Source organism: Babylonia areolata, chromosome 18 (assembly GCF_041734735.1).
Source record: "Babylonia areolata isolate BAREFJ2019XMU chromosome 18, ASM4173473v1, whole genome shotgun sequence".
Taxonomy (NCBI): Eukaryota; Metazoa; Mollusca; class Gastropoda; order Neogastropoda; family Buccinidae; genus Babylonia; species Babylonia areolata.
The window spans coordinates 72,223,374-72,241,589 of NC_134893.1; the positions used below are offsets into that span (position 1 = coordinate 72,223,374).

At 45.8% G+C, this 18,216-nt stretch overlaps 1 protein-coding gene and 1 long non-coding RNA gene across 13 annotated transcripts in view; one reads left to right on the forward strand and one right to left on the reverse strand.

Annotated features, from left to right (window-relative positions):
• The window catches only part of LOC143293055 (uncharacterized), a 46,117-nt gene extending 44,192 nt beyond the window's left edge, over positions 1-1,925 (forward strand). For 3 of the 4 annotated variants that reach the window (XM_076603925.1, XM_076603927.1, XM_076603926.1), the window contains one exon: positions 1,789-1,925. In XM_076603925.1, the coding sequence (XP_076460040.1) occupies positions 1,789-1,847 (59 nt within the window). In that variant the 3' untranslated portion in view covers positions 1,848-1,925. The remainder of the gene's footprint in view (positions 1-1,788) is intronic. The other variant, XM_076603928.1, reaches the window with a different exon arrangement.
• A 1,105-nt stretch (positions 1,926-3,030) lies between these two features.
• LOC143293056 (uncharacterized) lies at positions 3,031-6,978 on the reverse strand. 9 transcript variants are annotated; one of them, XR_013056716.1, is made up of 5 exons: positions 6,116-6,978; positions 4,575-6,072; positions 3,716-4,520; positions 3,522-3,681; positions 3,031-3,130 (listed from the first exon to the last, which is right to left on the reverse strand). It is a non-coding gene; the product is annotated as an uncharacterized LOC143293056 (long non-coding RNA). The 9 variants fall into 9 exon arrangements; XR_013056717.1 differs by having other exon boundaries at positions 3,716-4,414; positions 4,469-4,520; positions 4,575-6,978; XR_013056715.1 differs by having other exon boundaries at positions 3,716-4,254; positions 4,309-4,520; positions 4,575-6,978.
• Positions 6,979-18,216: the final 11,238 nt, after the last annotated feature.

An 18,216-nucleotide genomic window follows, 5' to 3' on the forward strand; every position in this document is an offset into this window, starting at 1 on the left:
TCAGTTTTGGGGTGTGGTGTTCTGCAGGGTTCAGTTCTTTGACCTGTTCTTTTCACCCCCCCCACCACCACCACCCCCCCCCCGAGTCATGTGATGAAAGAATTTGGTGTTTTATCACATGTTTGCTGTCAACACGTGCCTGCAGCAGTCTGCCCCCACCTCCTAGTTCCTGCAGTTTTTTTGTCGTGTGTCAGCATACAACAAAGACTGTTCAGAACTGGATGACTGTAAAGAAGCTGAAGGACAAGACTGAAAACATTTCTGTTGTTATCAGTCAGAACTGTGGTCCCTCTCTGAGTTCACTCTCACAGTCCTTCCAGGATCTGACATTGCGTTCTCAGTCAGTCATTGTTTTAGGTTACTACCTGTGGTGTTCTCCTTCGGTGGAGAATCATGTCGGTATGTTATGCAGGATCATCTACTTTGAGCTTTGCTGGTCATATTCGTCCATTTCTGATCATTGATGCAGCAAATTAAAAAAATAAAAAAGACATATCGGCCTTCATTTTGTCCAACTACAGAACTGCAGCTCCCTGTTTTATGGTCTGCCAGGCACTTGGTTTAAGACACTTTGAAGAGCTCAGGATAACATTTCAGTCCACCTTTATGCACAAGGACATCAGTGGAAAACCCTTCACATGTATTCACAGCCTGCCTAGTATTGACTGCAGCATTACAACTCTCCATTAATAACGATGCTTAACATAGTCTGCCTTAAGCACAAGGACGACCTTGGAAAACCCTTTATATGTCATCACGTTGCCTGTGTTGACTGTAGCATTGAAACCTGTTAATGCTGCTTTCCTGGCTTTGCTTCCTTGTGTTTGTCACACCTGTTCTCCCACTACACACTGACTGGATGTCTCCATTCATCTTCTTCTGCGTTCACTCGTATGCACACGAGTGGGCTTTTACGTGTATGACCATTTTTACCCCGCCATGTAGGCAGCCATACTCCGTTTTCGGGGGTGTGCATGCTGGGTATGTTCTTGTTTCCATAACCCACCGAACATGGATTACGGGATCTTTAACGTGCGTATTTGATCTTCTGCTTGCATATACACATGAAGGGGGTTCAGGCACTAGCAGGTCTGCACATGTTGACCTGGGAGATCGTAAAAATCTCCACCCTTTACCCACCAGGCGCCGTCACCTTGATTCGAACCCGGGACCCTCAGATTGACAGTCCAACGCTTTAACCACTCGGCTATTGCGCCCGTCTCCATTTATCTGATGCATGATGGCTTGTTCCCAGTGTTTGAAGACATGCATAAAATGATGTTCTTCATTGGTACTGCTGTCTGCAAAGTACTGCCCTTCGCTTTGTCAGCTTTCAAGTGAGACCTCAGAACACACATGTCCATGTTCACTCCAGTGGCTGAAGCATACAACCCATTTGTTGATTCCTTGACTTATTCCCTTTGCTGTGTTGGTTTTCAAGTGAGACCTCAAAAAACTCTTTTCCATGTACGCTTATATGGCTGAAGCATATTACTGGTTTGTCCATTGATTCTTTGACATACTCTTGTCCCGTGTGTGTAAATGATGTTCATTGTTGTTTATGTGTACATGAGGGTTTGCTGGAAAATTCCTTTTTTATGGAAGGTTATTAAAAAAAAAATTTTTTTTTAAATTTAAAAAAAGAAAAAAAAAAGGTAATGATTGATTATATTCAAATGTCATAGATTTCGGCAAAATCTTTGTGGAAAGAGAAGTTGTCAGTTGTAACACACATTTTGTGTGTGTGTGTGAATGATTGTTAAAACATTTTCCTGTTCTGATGCATAGGATTGAAGAAGGACGCCGAGCGAGAGAAACAGGTGGGCTCTTCCAAGTTCTACATGTGAACACCAGATGCTGGTCATGTCACTGGTCTGTCAACACTGGCCCAGAGTCTGCCCATCTAAAGGACTGTTCAGTGCTGTGATGTTTTCCCTGTCCCTTCCTTGCTGTTCCTGACTCACCATTCCCACGTTCCTCTGCTTGCTGCAAGTGAGCACACCTCAGTTCATTCCTTGTCAAGTTGAGTCCCAGCATCAGCAGTCTACAGGTTGCAGTGAGGCTACACATCAGAGGAGACACTGTTCTGCTGTCAAGCTAGTATTGTGCCACTTTTACAGTATATACATGTCTTTTATTAAGTGATTTGTTCATATTTTTGTCTTTTTTTTTGGTTATTGACTTGTTTTTTATTCTTGTTTTTAAATGCACATTCCTCCTTGTGAAGAATTGTTGATATAAAAACTAAGTTAGATAGATAATCATCATCTGAATCCAGGAGAAATACTGCCATGAAAATGAGATGAAAGGCTTGGGGCTGAATACTGTACTTGTTTCATGTCTGAAAAATCGACATATTCAGAATTTTTCCACTTCCATTCAGGGAGAGAATGTATAACAAGGACAAACTTTTGTCGTGTTTCAAGAGTAATTCAAGGACACTTTGTTGTGTCAAGAGTAATTCCCAAACCCATCCTTTCCAAATGAACATTCTGTTGTGTGATCGAGTGTAGGACTGCTGACTGTGACAACAGCTGACATCTACATGTCAAAATTTTTGTGTTTTCTTGTCTGTAGAAATGTTCCTTATAGTTTGTTGCCCTTTTTGTGTTTGTGAGATCTTTTCATCATGGGTATATTTAATCTAACATATATCATCATTCTGGATCGAGTGGATGGCCTCCTCTGTGACATTTTGACTTGCACCCATATCTGAGTGCCTTATCTTTCGGTAGTATTTCATGTTAACCATATCCCTTCCCCCCGTTTCATGCTACCTTACTTCTGAGTCTGCATGTATGTGGATATTATTTAACCCCTTGTTTGTTGAACCTGCATGAAATGATTCCAGTATGGCATGAGTTTGAAGTGCAGTTAATTCTTTTTGTGTATTACATTGATTTTTGCTCATCAAGAGTAATGGAATCCTAAAAGGGAAAAAGTCCAAATAAAGAGTTGTGACTGACATCCTGACCTGCAAGCTGTCTTACCTGTGTGGGGTGACAGCCCTTTACTGACATCCTGACCTGTAAGCTGTCTTACCTCAGTGAGGTGACAATCCTTCACTGATATCCTGATCTGTAAGCTGTCTTACCTCTGTGGGGTGACAGCCCTTCACTGACATCCTGACCTGTAAGCTGTCTTACCTCTGTGGGGTGACAGCCTTCACTGACATCCTGACCTGTTATCTGTCTTACCGCTGTGTGGTGACAGCCCTTTACTGACACCCTGACTGCAAGCTCGGTCTGGTCTCATTGAGGTGACAGCCCTTTACTGACATCCTGACTGCAAGCTCTGTCTTGTCTCATTGAGGTGATAGCCCTTTACTGACATCCTGACCTGTAAGCTCGGTCTGGTCTCATTGAGGTGACAGCCCTTTACTGACATCCTGACTGCAAGCTCTGTCTTGTCTCATTGAGGTGATAGCCCTTTACTGACATCCTGACCTGTAAGCTGTGGGGTGACAGCCCTTTACTGACGTCCTGACCTGTGAGGTGACAGTCCTTCACTGATATCCTGACCTGTAAGCTGTCTTACCTCTGTGGGGTGACAGCCCTTCACTGACATCCTGACCTGCAAGCTCGGTCTGGTCTCATTGAGGTGACAGCCCTTTACTGACGTCCTGACCTGCAAGCTCTGTCTTGTCTCATTGAGGTGACAGCCCTTTACTGACATCCTGACCTGTGAGGTGACAGTCCTTCACTGATATCCTGACTTGTAAGCTGTCTTACCTCTGTGGGGTGACAGCCCTTCACTGACATCCTGACCTGTAAGCTGTAGGGTGACAGCCCTTCACTGACATCCTGACCTGCAAGCTGTCTTACCTCTGTGGGGTGACAGCACTTCACTGACATCCAGACCTGTAAGCTGTAGGGTGACAGCCCTTCACTGACATCCTGACCTGTAAGCTGTAGGGTGACAGCCCTTCACTGACATCCTGACCTGCAAGCTGTCTTACCTCTGTGGGGTGACAGCCCTTCACTGACATCCTGACCTGTAAGCTGTCTTACCTCTGTGGGGTGACAGCACTTCACTGACATCCTGACCTGTAAGCTGTCTTACCTCTGTGGGGTGACAGCCCTTCACTGACATCCTGACCTGTTACCTGTCTTACCTCTGTGGGGTGACAGCCCTTCACTGACATCCTGACTGCAAGCTCTGTCTTGTCTCATTGAGGTGATAGCCCTTTACTGACATCCTGACCTGTAAGCTGTCTTACCTCTGTGGGGTGACAGCCCTTCACTGACATCCTGACTGCAAGCTCTGTCTTGTCTCATTGAGGTGATAGCCCTTTACTGACATCCTGACCTGCAAGCTCTGTCTTGTCTCATTGAGGTGATAGCCCTTTACTGACATCCTGACCTGTAAGCTGTCTTACCTCTGTGGGGTGACAGCCCTTCACTGACATCCTGACCTGCAAGTTCTGTCTTGTCTCATTGAGGTGACAGCCCTTTACTGACATCCTGACCTGCAAGCTGTCTTACCTCTGTGGGGTGACAGCCCTTCACTGACATCCTGACCTGCAAGTTCTTTCTTGTCTCATTGAGGTGACAGCCCTTTACTGACATCCTGACCTGTAAGCTGTAGGGTGACAGCCCTTCACTGACATCCTGACCTGTAAGCTGTAGGGTGACAGCCCTTCATTGACATCCTGACCTGTAAGTTGTCTTACCTCTGTGGGGTGACAGCCCTTCACTGACATCCTGACCTGTAAGCTGTAGGGTGACAGCCCTTCATTGACATCCTGACCTGTAAGTTGTCTTACCTCTGTGGGGTGACAGCCCTTCACTGACATCCAGACCTGTAAGTTGTCTTACTTCTATAGGGTGACAGCCCTTCACTGACATCCTGACCTGTTAACTGTATTACTTCTATGGGGTGACAGCCCTTCACTGACATCCCGACCTGCAAGCTCTGTCTTGTCTCATTGAGGTGACAGCCCTTCACTGACATCCTGACCTGTAAGTTGTCTTACCTCTGTGGGGTGACAGCCCTTCACTGACATCCTGACCTGTCTTACCTCTGTGGGGTGACAGCCCTTCACTGACATCCTGACCTGTAAGCTGTCTTACCTCAGTGAGGGATACTGACAGACAGCAGTCAAGGGTTTAACTTTAAGTAGTATTTGTTGGTCATTTGACTTGATACGGGCTCTTGTAAAAGTGGTGCCATGGCAGAATGAATCGGGCATTACACTTGTGATCCAGTGATCAGGGATAAAGGCACAGTTTAACAAGGCATGTCCTAGTGGAAGATACTTAACTCCAATTTTTCCCCACTCCACCCAGGTGTGAATGGGTACCAATGCCAAGCCCCAGTGGATATGAATTCACTACCCCAGTATCTGTAAAAGGCTGTGGGACCTTAAACCTGCCCTCTGTTCTTTTTTCTAACACAGCTGATGCCCAGAAATGAGTGGTTTGAGTGCACAAACTGGTTTCCAGTGTTACCTTGAAGGCAAAGGTCACTTACTTGTATCTGTGTACATTCCATGTGCTGTGCCTTCCTTACATGTGCCGTTTGTCGTTAGTACCCAGGGTGCAGAGTGACCGCACTGACCTTCACCGGGTGCTCCATTCTGTTGTGTGCATAAGGCATTGGTTCTCTCCCTTTGTGTCTGGCTGGCTGTCCCTTCTGTTCATGGGAGGTAACCTGTCAGTGAAACGCAGATTTGCACTGATCCTTTGGACTTGCATCCCTTTACATCTCAGTTGACACCTTTGTTTAAAGATGTTATTTTCCTCATACCTCTTAACGCCTCTGTTTAAAGATCTATCCCCTTGCATATCAGCTAATACTTTTCAAAGATATATCTGTGATTTGCATGTTTTGTTAAAAGATCTATCCCTTTGCATATCAGCTTATACCTCTGTGCAAATATATATCTGGATGACATACCTGTCGACGTTTCTGTTTAAACGTCTATTTCATTGCATATCGGCGAACACGTCTGTGTAAAGATCTATTCCTTTGCTAATAGCTAACACCTCTGTTCAAATATATATCTGTGGTTTACATGTCTGTTAATGCTCCTGTTCAAGGAGATACATCTATTTGCTTATCAGCTAACACCTCTGTTCAGAGATATGTCATTGATTTACATACCTGCTAACACCCGTGTTTAGAGATCTGTCTCTTTCCGTATCAGCTAACATCTTGGTTTAAAGATGTATCAGTGATTTACTTATCTGTTAATGTCTAAGATGTAATAATGATTTGCATATGCTTTAACTTCACCTCTCTTCAAAGATTATATCTACGATTTACATATCGCATTGAACACTTTCGATCAAAGATTTATCCTTTTTTTTTTTCTTTTGACAAGAAGACACCCATGTTCAAAGATCTCTGTATGAAGATGGATCCCTTAACATGTTTCTATGCCAGATCTCTGCACAAGTGTGGCCTTCCAAAATAATCCCTCCCCCAACTTCACTCTTTTCAGCCTAGTTTTTCTTGCTTTCTATTTGTATGTATTTATGTCTTTCATTTTTCTGAATCAGTTTTGCATGCATTTGAATGACTGATGTGACTTGGATTTGTTTCGATTGGCTAAGAGCGGGCCAGACTAAGAGGGGCGTCTTTTCACTAGCCGCGCGTAGGCCTAGTTTGCATCAGTTTGACATGGCTATAAGCGCTGAATCATTCCTTTGGCCAAGGCTCTCCACGCCATCTTGTCAGGTTTTCGCTCTGTCTCGTCTAACGCTTTTTTTGGCTATTAAGCGTTTTCATTTGGCCTTTTTTGTGTATACAGCTTGCATGTATATTGTTCTTACATTCTGTGTACTCGTTTCGACTCGGCCCCCTCGATTCCTTCGTATTTTTCTACCTCTGAGTCGATCCTGTCTTTCCTTTCTCTGTTGGGGATCGAATTGCATGCCTCGTATGCCATCCTACGAAGGCAGGGATCATGATGCTGGCAGAGATGGTCACGGGATGGGCTGGTGCCCACGGGTGGTATCCCCCATTCTACCCGTACTGGGGGTGCATGCTGGGTTCCCGGGAGGACCAGGGACTAACCCCTGGTCCGCTCCCCACCGGACCCAACCCAGCACAGACCACAGAGTGACACACACAGCCCCGACAAGAGGGATTGACTCCTTGTCGGGCAGGTCGAGCTCCTCGACCAGTATTAACACTACAGCCTCGAATCGGCTCGAATCGGTCCTCTGTCAGCACGCAGGTGACCTCCACGGTCACTCAGGACCGACGGCAGCTGAGGGGCCCCACTCAGCCCGTGGGAGCCTGCTGTTCCCACCTACCCAGCCCTCGGTCCTAAAAGGAGATGAGTGGGTGTTTGTCCCCTCACAGCACTCGTGGGTCCCTCTGGCGTCCAGGGACGCTCTCTCTGAGAAGGTGTGGCACCCACCCACTCCCCACCCTCTTCAGGTGTCAAGGACATAACAGAGGAGACCAGTGTCCCTGCTCGGGATCGCCCCAGCTCATCCCGCTGGGCTGACCCACAGCCCACAGGACGCCCCCGTGGGTACATCCACTTGGGATGGCACCCAGCAGGGGATGGACTGTGAACAAGAGGGACAGCCCCTGTCTTCAGATGAGGACGAACAAGCGGATGAGCACTCTTCGCCCCCATCCCAGTGCGGACAGATGGAGCCCACGCCTCCCTAGGGACCAGCCTGAACCAAACTCGGACTTTGCCGAGCTCGAACTGACCCTCCCCAATAGGGTCACGCATGCTGAATCAGTCCCTCAGGCAACTTTGTCACCCTTAACCCTCCAAAGTCACCCTTAACCCTCCTACGACTCTAACTCCAGAACCACAAGGCGCGTCAGGGGTGCTGCTTCCATCCCTCCTCCAGGCAGGGAGTCCCTCTCTGCCCCGGGCGCTTTTGCCCCAGGCAAGTTCCTTAAAGATCCCTCCAAGGGAGGAGTGTGGTCCTGGTACACACAGGACCACCCTGCCTACAGGGAAGCAGAGCCCTCCGCGCAGGACAGGATGTTGGTCTCACAGCGCACCACCTTCCCCACCTCTCAGCTACTCTTCCCTTTAAGACATTTGCAGAGTGGGACAAACTGGCCCGCCGCTGCCTCCTCGAGGTTTCCACGGCTTATACCTTCTTTGACAGAGCCAATGAGCTGTGGGAACGACGTCCAGTTCAGCAGGACACGGAGTCTCCTCCTTCTGGCCTGCTGGCCTCTTCTCAGACCCGAGGTTAAACACTTTTGGCAATCGAGTAGCGTCTGGTCTCACTGCAAGCTGCAGACGCAGCTACCAGCCTTCACTTCAATACTTGTGCTAGTGCGGCGGGATGCTGTGCTAGTGCGGCGGGATGCTGTTCTCCGCCTCTCTAACATTCCAGTAGAGGAGAGGGCTGCCCTGCGGTCCATCCCAGCACAGCAGCACTCCCTCTTCGGCCAGTATGCGCCGCATTTTGTCAGCCACAGGGCAGAGACAAACAGGGAGGTGGCCTCATATTTAGCCCACTCCTCCCAGGGGCGCCAGGGTTCTATGCCATTGAAGAGACCCGCACCAGGGCTCCTCCATATACCCTCGCCTCCTAAGACAAAGCGGCGTGCTCAGAATCGGCGGCAGAGGAACAAAACCACCTCATGGCCGTCCAGCCATGCCCAAGGCCAGAAGGCAGCACCCCCAGACTGGGCCCCGATTCAGCACCGCCAGTCGACTGGATTGTTTCGGTGCTAGAGTCAGGGTACATGCTCCCTTGGGTGGGGGACCGCCCCCCTCTAAGATCCACTCCTCCTCCTTATGTGCCCAGCTCGATGGAGCAGGAGAGCGTCTTAGAGAAAGAGATATCGCACCTACTCCTCATAGGGGCGATATCTCAACTCTCGGACCCGGGCCCCGGTTTTTACGGCCGGCTGTTCGTGATTCCAAAAGTCTCTGAGGGTGGAGACCAGTCCTGGACTTGTCCCCCCTCACACACAGGCACAGATTCGGGAGACCATGCAAACGGGGAGATTGGGCGACGTCCATCGATCTGAAAGATGCTTATTTCCATATCCTCATCCACCCAGCATCCCGCCGGTACCTGAGGTTCGGTGGTCCCAGAGCACTCAGCTCATGGGATACCCGGATATGTCTGGGCGAGTGGTTCGTCGAGGTGACATCAGAGTGGTTAACCACCCCTCTTCTGACACAGGGGGTGCCCATAGCCCCAACAGACGTCTCCTCCATGGGCTGGGGAGCCCACATGGACTCACTCCATGCAGCAGGGACTTGGTCCCCGGAGGAGCGCCTATGCCACATCAATGTTCTGGAACTGGAGGCAGTTCGCAGGGCTCTCCAGCACTTCATGGCGGAGGCCAACGGCAAGACCCATTCGCTTGTTCCACGGACAAATACAACAAGTCGCATGTTACGTGAACAAAGGGGGGGGAGCGCACTCGGCAGACCTCTCTCTGCGGACCGAGGCTCTCCTCCGTTGGTGCCAGGTCCAAGAGTGTCATACACACAGAGTGGACCCTGGACAAGGACACCCTTCAAGGAGTGTGGGAACAGTGGTTCCGGCGGGGTGGACCTGTTTGCGACAAGGTTCAGCAAGAGACTTCCCACTTACGTCTCTCTGGTCGCTGACCCAGAAGCATGGGCAGTGGATGCTCTCTCTCTAGACTGGAGCAGTCTGATTGCCTACGCGTTTCCTCCCTTTCCAATCCTGTCCAAGGTGATACGAAAGCCAGGTTGGAACGCCCGCAGATGATCCTCATTGCGCCGAAATGGCCAGCCCAGCCCAGCCCAGCCCAGCCCAGCCCAGCCCTGGTTTCCGGTCTTCAGTCCCTGACACATGTTCCGCGGGCGGAACTGTCACATTGAAGTCTTCCACCCCTCGGTCAGCCTCTGTGTCGGCCGCGCTGACCAAGGGGGGTGCCTCCTCCGACCTCCTCTCCATAGTCTCCAAAGCCAGGAGGGAGGGAACAGAGACTTTGTATGACTTTCGCTGGAAGAAATGGCTGAGTTGGTGTACAGCTCAGAACATTCCCCCTACTAACCCTACGAGCATGCAGCTGGCCACAAACAGCTAGGTGGTCCAGCTTTTGAAGCTGATTTCCTGCTCAGAGAAGTGGCTAGGGGCGCCTCTCTGAAGGAAGCTAGGAATCCCAGAAGAGTGCCCCTCTGGGACTTGTTCCGGTGCTGGATTTCATTCGAAAACAGCCCTTTGGTTTCAGTTTCAGCATCATGTATCCTTGTGGAAAGGCACTTTACTCTGATTCTGCCCACTCCACCCAGGTGTGAGCAGGTACCTGACTTCATTTAGGGTTAAAAATGGGTCCCATTTTCCTCTGTTGAGCCTAGTCACTGTCTTGACATGATGACCTTGCACGGTCCCACAGCTTTCAATGGCCACAGAGGCAGTGAATTCATATTCACTGTGATAGTCCAGTGGTTTTAAACAGATCCAGTCCTTATTTTCTGTTTGGGGATTATTTTGCCTTTCCCATCCACCCCTGGCCAGAGAAGGGTCCAAATATTTATTTGCAAAAATTGTAACCTTTGAATTTGAATTGGAACATTGTCCATGTTGATTGTGGTGCAGTTCTTGTGTGTTTCTTGTGGTTTTTTTTGTTTGTTTTTGAGGGGGAACAGGGGTAGGGTTTTTTTTTTTTTTTTTGGATATGACTTGTCATATTCATTCACTTGGATTGTTCGGGCCTTTTGTGATCAAATCTTTAAAGTGTATTGTTGATCTGCCAAGGATGATTATAGATGTTTCAAGTGGGTCAGCTGCCTTCAGAATGGTTTACCCAGTCTCACACATTCCAGTTGTTCATTTTATTTGGGTTTTTCATATGGTGCTTGAAGAACGTGACTGATAATTTTTTGTGTGCCTGTGATGTGACATCTAAACGAAGTGGTGGATTGTAGTCAGATATGCAAACTCCAATGGTTTGTCAAGGAAATGTGAATCCGTTGTTCTCTTTTTTGTGTCCAATATCCTAGGAAAATTATCACATGTGAACAAAACTCGAGTCTATCAAACTATTACCCATTCTGAATAATTTCATGAAAGTTATGTGAAATGTGTTTTCTTGTAGTGCATGTCAAAAAACATTTTATAATTGCTGCTCTGATGTCAGTTTGACTTGTATCAATGAATGCATAATCTCAGTATATATTTCTGACATTGGGTGCATACTAAAGAAAATGATTTTAGCATCTGCATTTATTCCTCTGAAAACGATTGGTTTGACTTGAACAAGAGCAGGCAACCTGTCTGTCAATGTTATGTTTCCCCCACCAATTTGGCAGTGCTTGCACAAAGACATGTTATTTAAAAGTCAACTGACAAAAACTGATCATTTTAGGAAAACTTGCTTAGGTTTAGAGATGTACGTATTTATGTTAATATACATTTTTTTAAAACAAAATTTGATAAACAAAAGCATCTCAGAAGTTTGTCTCCTGGTTTCCGAAAAGAGAAGACCTTAGAAATATATCAGAGCCGGGATCATAAGGCTCATACTTGATGAATCGTTTTCACCTCCAGTAATTTTTTTTTTACCAAAGACAGAAATGATTCAGGGACTGTGTTCTTATGGTTTGCCCATTTAAAAAATAATACATGGGGTTTTTACATAGTGCTGCACTTCACATAGTGTAAGCTCTTTGTGCTGCTCAATAACACATGTGAACAGACAGTTGATAATTTGTTCATGCTAAATTTCTGATTCAAGCTTTATGTGCAAGTGTTTGTGCTTGGTTTTGTCATCCCACGGAATTTGAGTGAAAGTATGATACAAAGAAATGTCCCCCCCCCTTTCTTTTAATGTACAGCTGACAGACTGTTGTATGTTTCATGCTGGTCTTGAGCTTATATTTTCTGAGGATTTAGTGCTCGTGCCTGAGGGGTCATATCATGTCTGTGTTCCTAAACAGAATCGGCATTTTGCTCGAGGGATTTTGTGCGCACACACTTGATAACAGAGTAAAGTTTTGCCAGTTGCTCACTCAGATACACACACACACACCTTGTACATGTACAACCACCATCACCACCCATCCAACAATGAGATGAATAATTATGCATTGATGATCACTCTTGACATTATGGAAATAGAGTTTGGTAGTTTTTGTATGTGACATCAGCTAGTTTTATAAGATTGTGTCTGTACTAGTATGTATGTGATAAAGTATACTGTTTACCTCCCCTCCCCTTATCACCACACAGTTTATAACACTGATGCCCCATGTACATAGTACCACTGTGATGGTGGGGAAGTTTGGATCAAGTGTGACAGTCCTGTACTTACATATATGCTTGTTTATACACCTCATTAACTACTGATGTTACACTTACACACACACTCTTCATATTTGATAACAGATCATGTTAAAAAAAATATTAATGATTAAGCTAAGAAATTTGTTGTTTTTCTAAATAATCGGCAAAACTCCATTTTTAGTTTCCCTTAAAAGTCTGTTGTATCAGATCTTTGTTACAAATGTGTACTTTGCTCTGGACCCATCTTTTGTTATTGTGCATGTTGGTTTGTTCATGAATTTGATGTCTTCGACTATATTCCTGTCATGTGCATGTAGGAGTGCATGTGTTAGTATATGCTTATATGAACGGGGGGAGGGGGTGTTGTGCATAATTATGTGAGAGGATTTTGTTTCAACAACATCTTTACAACTGCTGTCAAAGTGTAAATAAGGATTGAAATGTATACATTAATGTGCTTTAAGTGTTGAGTGTGTTCATTCAGTTTTTATCAGTATAGTAATAAATCATCCATTCTCTCCTCATGCACTGCCAACACTTTTTCTTTCCCAGAAAGGGGTAGTTTACCTTGGCTTCGCACACATACCTTTTTCTCCTTCCCTTTCCTCTCCAAGTGGACCTAAAAGAAAAGAAGAAAGCGTTTTCAGCTATAACCAGTATAAGCAGATCAAAAGATATTTTCATTGTTCCCGCTTAAAGCAGATTAAAATCTAAATTTCATTAGTCTGTGATGTGTGCTTTCATGGCACTGCAGATTGGTAAGAAATCTTTTTTACATACACACGTGATTTACAAGACTGAGGGATTGCTTTTCAGTGTTGTCAAAATGCAACAGGACGGGTGCTAAAAATGGGCTTCAGTGTCAGTTTTGATTTTAGGGAAGATCCAGTTCACATTCTGAACAGCTTAATTTTAAAGCTTTATGCACTTATTAATTTTTTTTTTCTTCTTTTTTTTATTATCTTTCATATAAAGTTTAGTTTTAAGTAGTTATTTATCAACATCTGCTTACTTACCAATACCATATTACTTAGTTTTTATTCTAGTTAAGAAATAGGACCCAACTGTATCTGTATAAGTCAACTCAAAACAATACTTAAAGCAGTTACACTTTATTCCCTTTTTGTGATCACAAAGAATGACGTATAGTGTAAGATTCCCTCAGTCAATATATTTTTCTGTTTATTTTTGTTAGAAAATATAGTGCAAGTTGTATATATATATATTTATATAAATTACCACAAAAAAAAAAAATTCCTGAGGCTATATTTTCCACAAAGCATAATATACACATACAGTGTGTCTTAGCCCTGATGACTTGCAGCACTCGTCCCAAGTCGTGTTAGTCTGTTTCTTAATCAAAGAAGAAAGGAAATGATGTGCTCTACTTAGTTTTCTTTGTGTGTGTGTGTTGGTGTTTTGTTGTTGTTGGTTTTTTGGGTGTTTTTTTTTTTTAATATATAGATATAAATAAACCAGCCTGTGTGTACATGAAGTCCCTGTTTTGTGTTCAGAACATGATCAAAAGTGTACACGAGTCCTCGTCACCTGTTCAGTCCATCCATTTCACCTGAAACACACACAACAAACAGCACATACATGCATGCGGCCATACTGACACATAAATCACATACATATAATCAAACACACACACACACACACAATCTCTCTCACAGTTACAATCATGCATGCACATAAACACTTTATGCTCCATTCACTAGCTGCAGACTTGCATACACATACACAAATGTTAATGCACGTCCACACGCATGCAGATATGCATACACACAAATGAAATCAAGTGATCAAAACTGAAATGTTAAGTATCGCACATAACTCATCAAGTGCAATGCTTGAAAAAGCCTTCCTACTGTCTCATTGTATCTGTATTGTATCTTTTTTCTTTACTTGTCCTACTGATTTATTACTGTTTCTTTTGATCTGTATCAAGACATATCACCTTCAATAAAAGTACCTTTTCCTTTTTCTAGTTATGTTGGTGATCTTGCCCATGGACTGTATGTATATTTTTTTAATTTCATCAGTCTCCCAACCTATATATATACTTTTTGCTTACTGACTCTCAGCTTTCCTCCAGTGTACATACATACACACATCACAAACATGCATGCATGCACACACATCTCACACACACATACCTTGTGCACCAGCAGCTGCCGACCATTCCCCATGTCTTTCCAACATTGTCAGTTTGTGTTCCAACTGTTGCCATGGCTTGTTCAATAAAGATAATGCTGAAGAATAATACAGATGCGTGGAATATGTGAGTGGGACGCTGTGTCTTGTTACTGTCATCACATTGGTTTTACAACAGCAACTTTTGTCCATGGTTTTTTGTTTGTTTTTTCTGCCAAGTCTGAACCAGTTGTCTACAGAACATTCATTCCAGTTCCACTTTGGAAATTGTTGTGAGACAAATACACACACACACACACACACACACACACACACCTACATGCATGCATAATCCCCATTTTCATAAACACCATACATGCTGGGACTACATCCCTTCAAATCATAAAGCTCAGGAAAAAAAAAAAGCACGTGACAATAGCTATTGAAACCATCACAATCCCCCTCCACCCCCATACCAACCTTTCTTTGAACGATTCAGAGGCAAGGGGAGGGGGGAACGCATTCAAGAGCAAGCAGCAATGTCTCATTACTGTTGGGATAAGCGTCAAATAATTCAGCATGCTGATTGTGGATCGAATAAATCAGCAAGCCGATTGTTACAACTCAACTTGAAGAAACAGGATCAATAACTACAGGCAAGCATATGCCTTCAAGGTCAAGTGACAAGCCAGTATCAATCCAAATCTCACACACACACCATGGGCAGCGGTGAGCTCAGCGACCTATTGGCAAGTTCCCTTGAAACTTCGACTGCTGACCAGCATGCTGTCAGTGAAGGGCTGTCACCTCACTGAGTTAACCCTTTGAGCCCTGACCACCACTTTACCGGTGGTAGAGAAAAATGACATAATGCCTAGCCACCAGTTGAGCGGTGCGTAAACACTTGTGTCCTGTTTTGCTATTGGTTGACTTATACTATAGAGCCAATCAGAAAAACCGTAATATTCTGACGTCGGCGAACGTAGCACCAACATGGCCGCGCCATTTCACTGTGTTTTGTGCATGTGCTTTGGATAAAAAAGATCGATTTCAATATGTCAACCAATAGCAAAACACGACAAGTGTTTACGCACCGCTCAAACGGTGGCTAGGCATTATGTCATTTTTCTCTACCACTGGTAAAGCGGTGGTCAGGGCACTCTTTTTATATCTGCCGTGACACATTAAATACCAATTATTTGCAAATTTTGGCTCAGCTCAGGCAGAAGGGTTCAAATTGCTCAGGAACTCAGGGCTCAAAGGGTTAAACAGCTGATGGGTCTGGTTGTCGGTCACCGTTCTTCATGCAGTCTTCACCTTGGGATTGCACTGCTTTTGGTGTGTTGTGAGTGTGTGTGTGTGACAAATTCAACTGCACCACAAAAAACTACACATTATATTACTGCACTTCAAATCCATGCCGCACTGACCTCATTTCACCCAGGAATGCAGCAACCAAGGGGTTAAGTTGTTCAGGGCTGGAGTCTTGGTGTGATGGTTTCCTTGTCCAGGGGTGACAGCTGGACACACACACACACTTTTTCAGGTCATGATCTATGAACTGGCGACAGGACTCAACAAAAGGGAGGGGGTGGGGGTGAAAGTGCAAACCATTGTCCTGACAACAACAGCCACTGAAACCATCACAGCTGCCCCCTTTTGATATGGATACTTATATAGCTCCTATCCTCCTATCCTTAGTTGGAGACCTAGCTCTAAGCATCAGGGTGATTTGCACAACAGGCTGCTTACCTGGCAGAGCCGACTGACGGCTGCCACTGGGCTCTCATCATTCGTTTCCTGAGCCATGATGGCAGCCATACTCTGTTTTCTGGGATGGGGGAGGGCGGGGGAGGGGTGTGCATGCTTGGTATGTGGAAATTTTGTTTGTTTCCCTTTAATAATAAATGCAATAAATCACTGGAAAAATAAGTACATTTCAATTAAATATAAATATGTCTTTGAAAGATTACCCAGTTTTCACCTTTCGTTCATATGTGTGTGAGAGGTTCTGTAACAATGATACAGTAACTATGTCTGATAGCAGTCTATATAACTGATTTCATACTGCTGGGAAACAGACCCTGGCCTGACTGATCCACTTCTGGGATTTGAATCATCTTGTGTGCCTAGCATCTTAATGCTTGTTGAAGCAAGGACCCAAGCTGATTACAGTACCTCACTCCACTCACTTGAAAAATGAATTACACTGGACATTGACATGTTTGTGCCCACAGACCAATCACTATGCCAAGGAGCACCCTCCCCTCTCTGTCACTCACACACCCTCCCCTCTCTGTCACTCACACACCCTCCCCTCTCTGTCACTCACACCCTCCCCTCTCTGTCACTCACACACCCTCCCCTCTGTCACCAACACACCCTCCCCTCTGTCACTCACACACCCTCCCCTCTCTGTCACTCACACACACCCTCCCTTCTCTGTCACACACACCCTCCCCTCTGTCACTCACACACCCTCCCCTCTCTGTCACTCACACACACCCTCCCCTCTGTCACCCACACACCCTCCCCTCTCTGTCACCCACACACCCTCCCCTCTCTGTCACACAAACCATCCCCCCTCTGTCACTCACACCATCCCCCCTCATACCCTCTGTCTCACATCCTTTCTGTCTCACTCCCCCCCCTCCACCCCACCCCCATCTCCCGCCTCACTGACACATACACCCTGCTTCATAATCAGTCCTTATCATGACACCCCCCCCACCCCCGTCACCCATCACCCCCCCCCCCAACCCCTCTCCACACACACACAGTTCTGAAATGGTGTGTCTAAGCTTTGACAACCATACATGATACAATACATTATATATGGTTACGCATTACTTACAGATTGAAGATTTCTTCTTGCCTTTATTTCCAAAGTAACAGTACCAGCCACAAGCTGTGACCAGCAATGTCCAGTCCAGGACACCACATGTCCAAGCCCTCTGACCAGTTGTCAAACCTGTGACACAATGTCTCAGTGCTGTCATACTTTCGGACAATTTCACAACTTTCGCAAATATAATCACGCACAACATGCACAAAAAAACAAAAACAAAACAACACCACTGCTGCAGATATGAAGATCCTCATGGGAGACCTGAATGCCAAGGTAGGCGCCGACAACACAAACAGAGAGCTCATCATGGGCAGACACGGTACTGGAGTACAGAATGAGAATGGAGAACTTTTCATGGAGTTCTGCACCTTCAATGACCTGGTCATTGGAGGCACCTTGTTTCCCCACAAGACCATCCATAAGACCACGTGGGTTTCCCCTGACGGCAAGACCGAGAACCAGATCGACCACATCACCATCGGTCGTAAGTGGAGACGAAGCCTGCACGACGTCAGGGTAAAGCGCGGCGCAGACGCAGCATCGGATCACCACCTGGTTGTGGCAGCACTCAAAACCAAGCTGAAGGCCTACAACGACCAGGCTGCAAGACCATCGCACAAGTACAACGTGCACAGCTTGAAGGAGAAACTCAAAGCAGAAGAGTTCAAGATTGAATTGATGAACAAGTTCAGTGTGCTTTCCCAACTCCCAGAGGACTCAATAGAAGAACATTGGCACAGCCTTCGAGAGACCTGGACAACAACTTGCAAAACAGTCCTGGGCAAGAAAACGAGGAAGCACAAAGAGTGGCTATCAACAGACACCTGGACACTCATCACTGAGAGAAAGCATTTGAAAGACCAGATCAACTGCACGCAAGATCAAGCCGAGAGACATGAGCTACAAGCACAGTACTGGGAGACGAACCGACAAGTAAAGCGAAGTGCGAGAAAAGATAAAAGAACCTACATCGAGGAACTGACAGCAGAAGCTGAGAGTGCAGCAGGTCAGCGGAACATGAAGCGCCTGTAT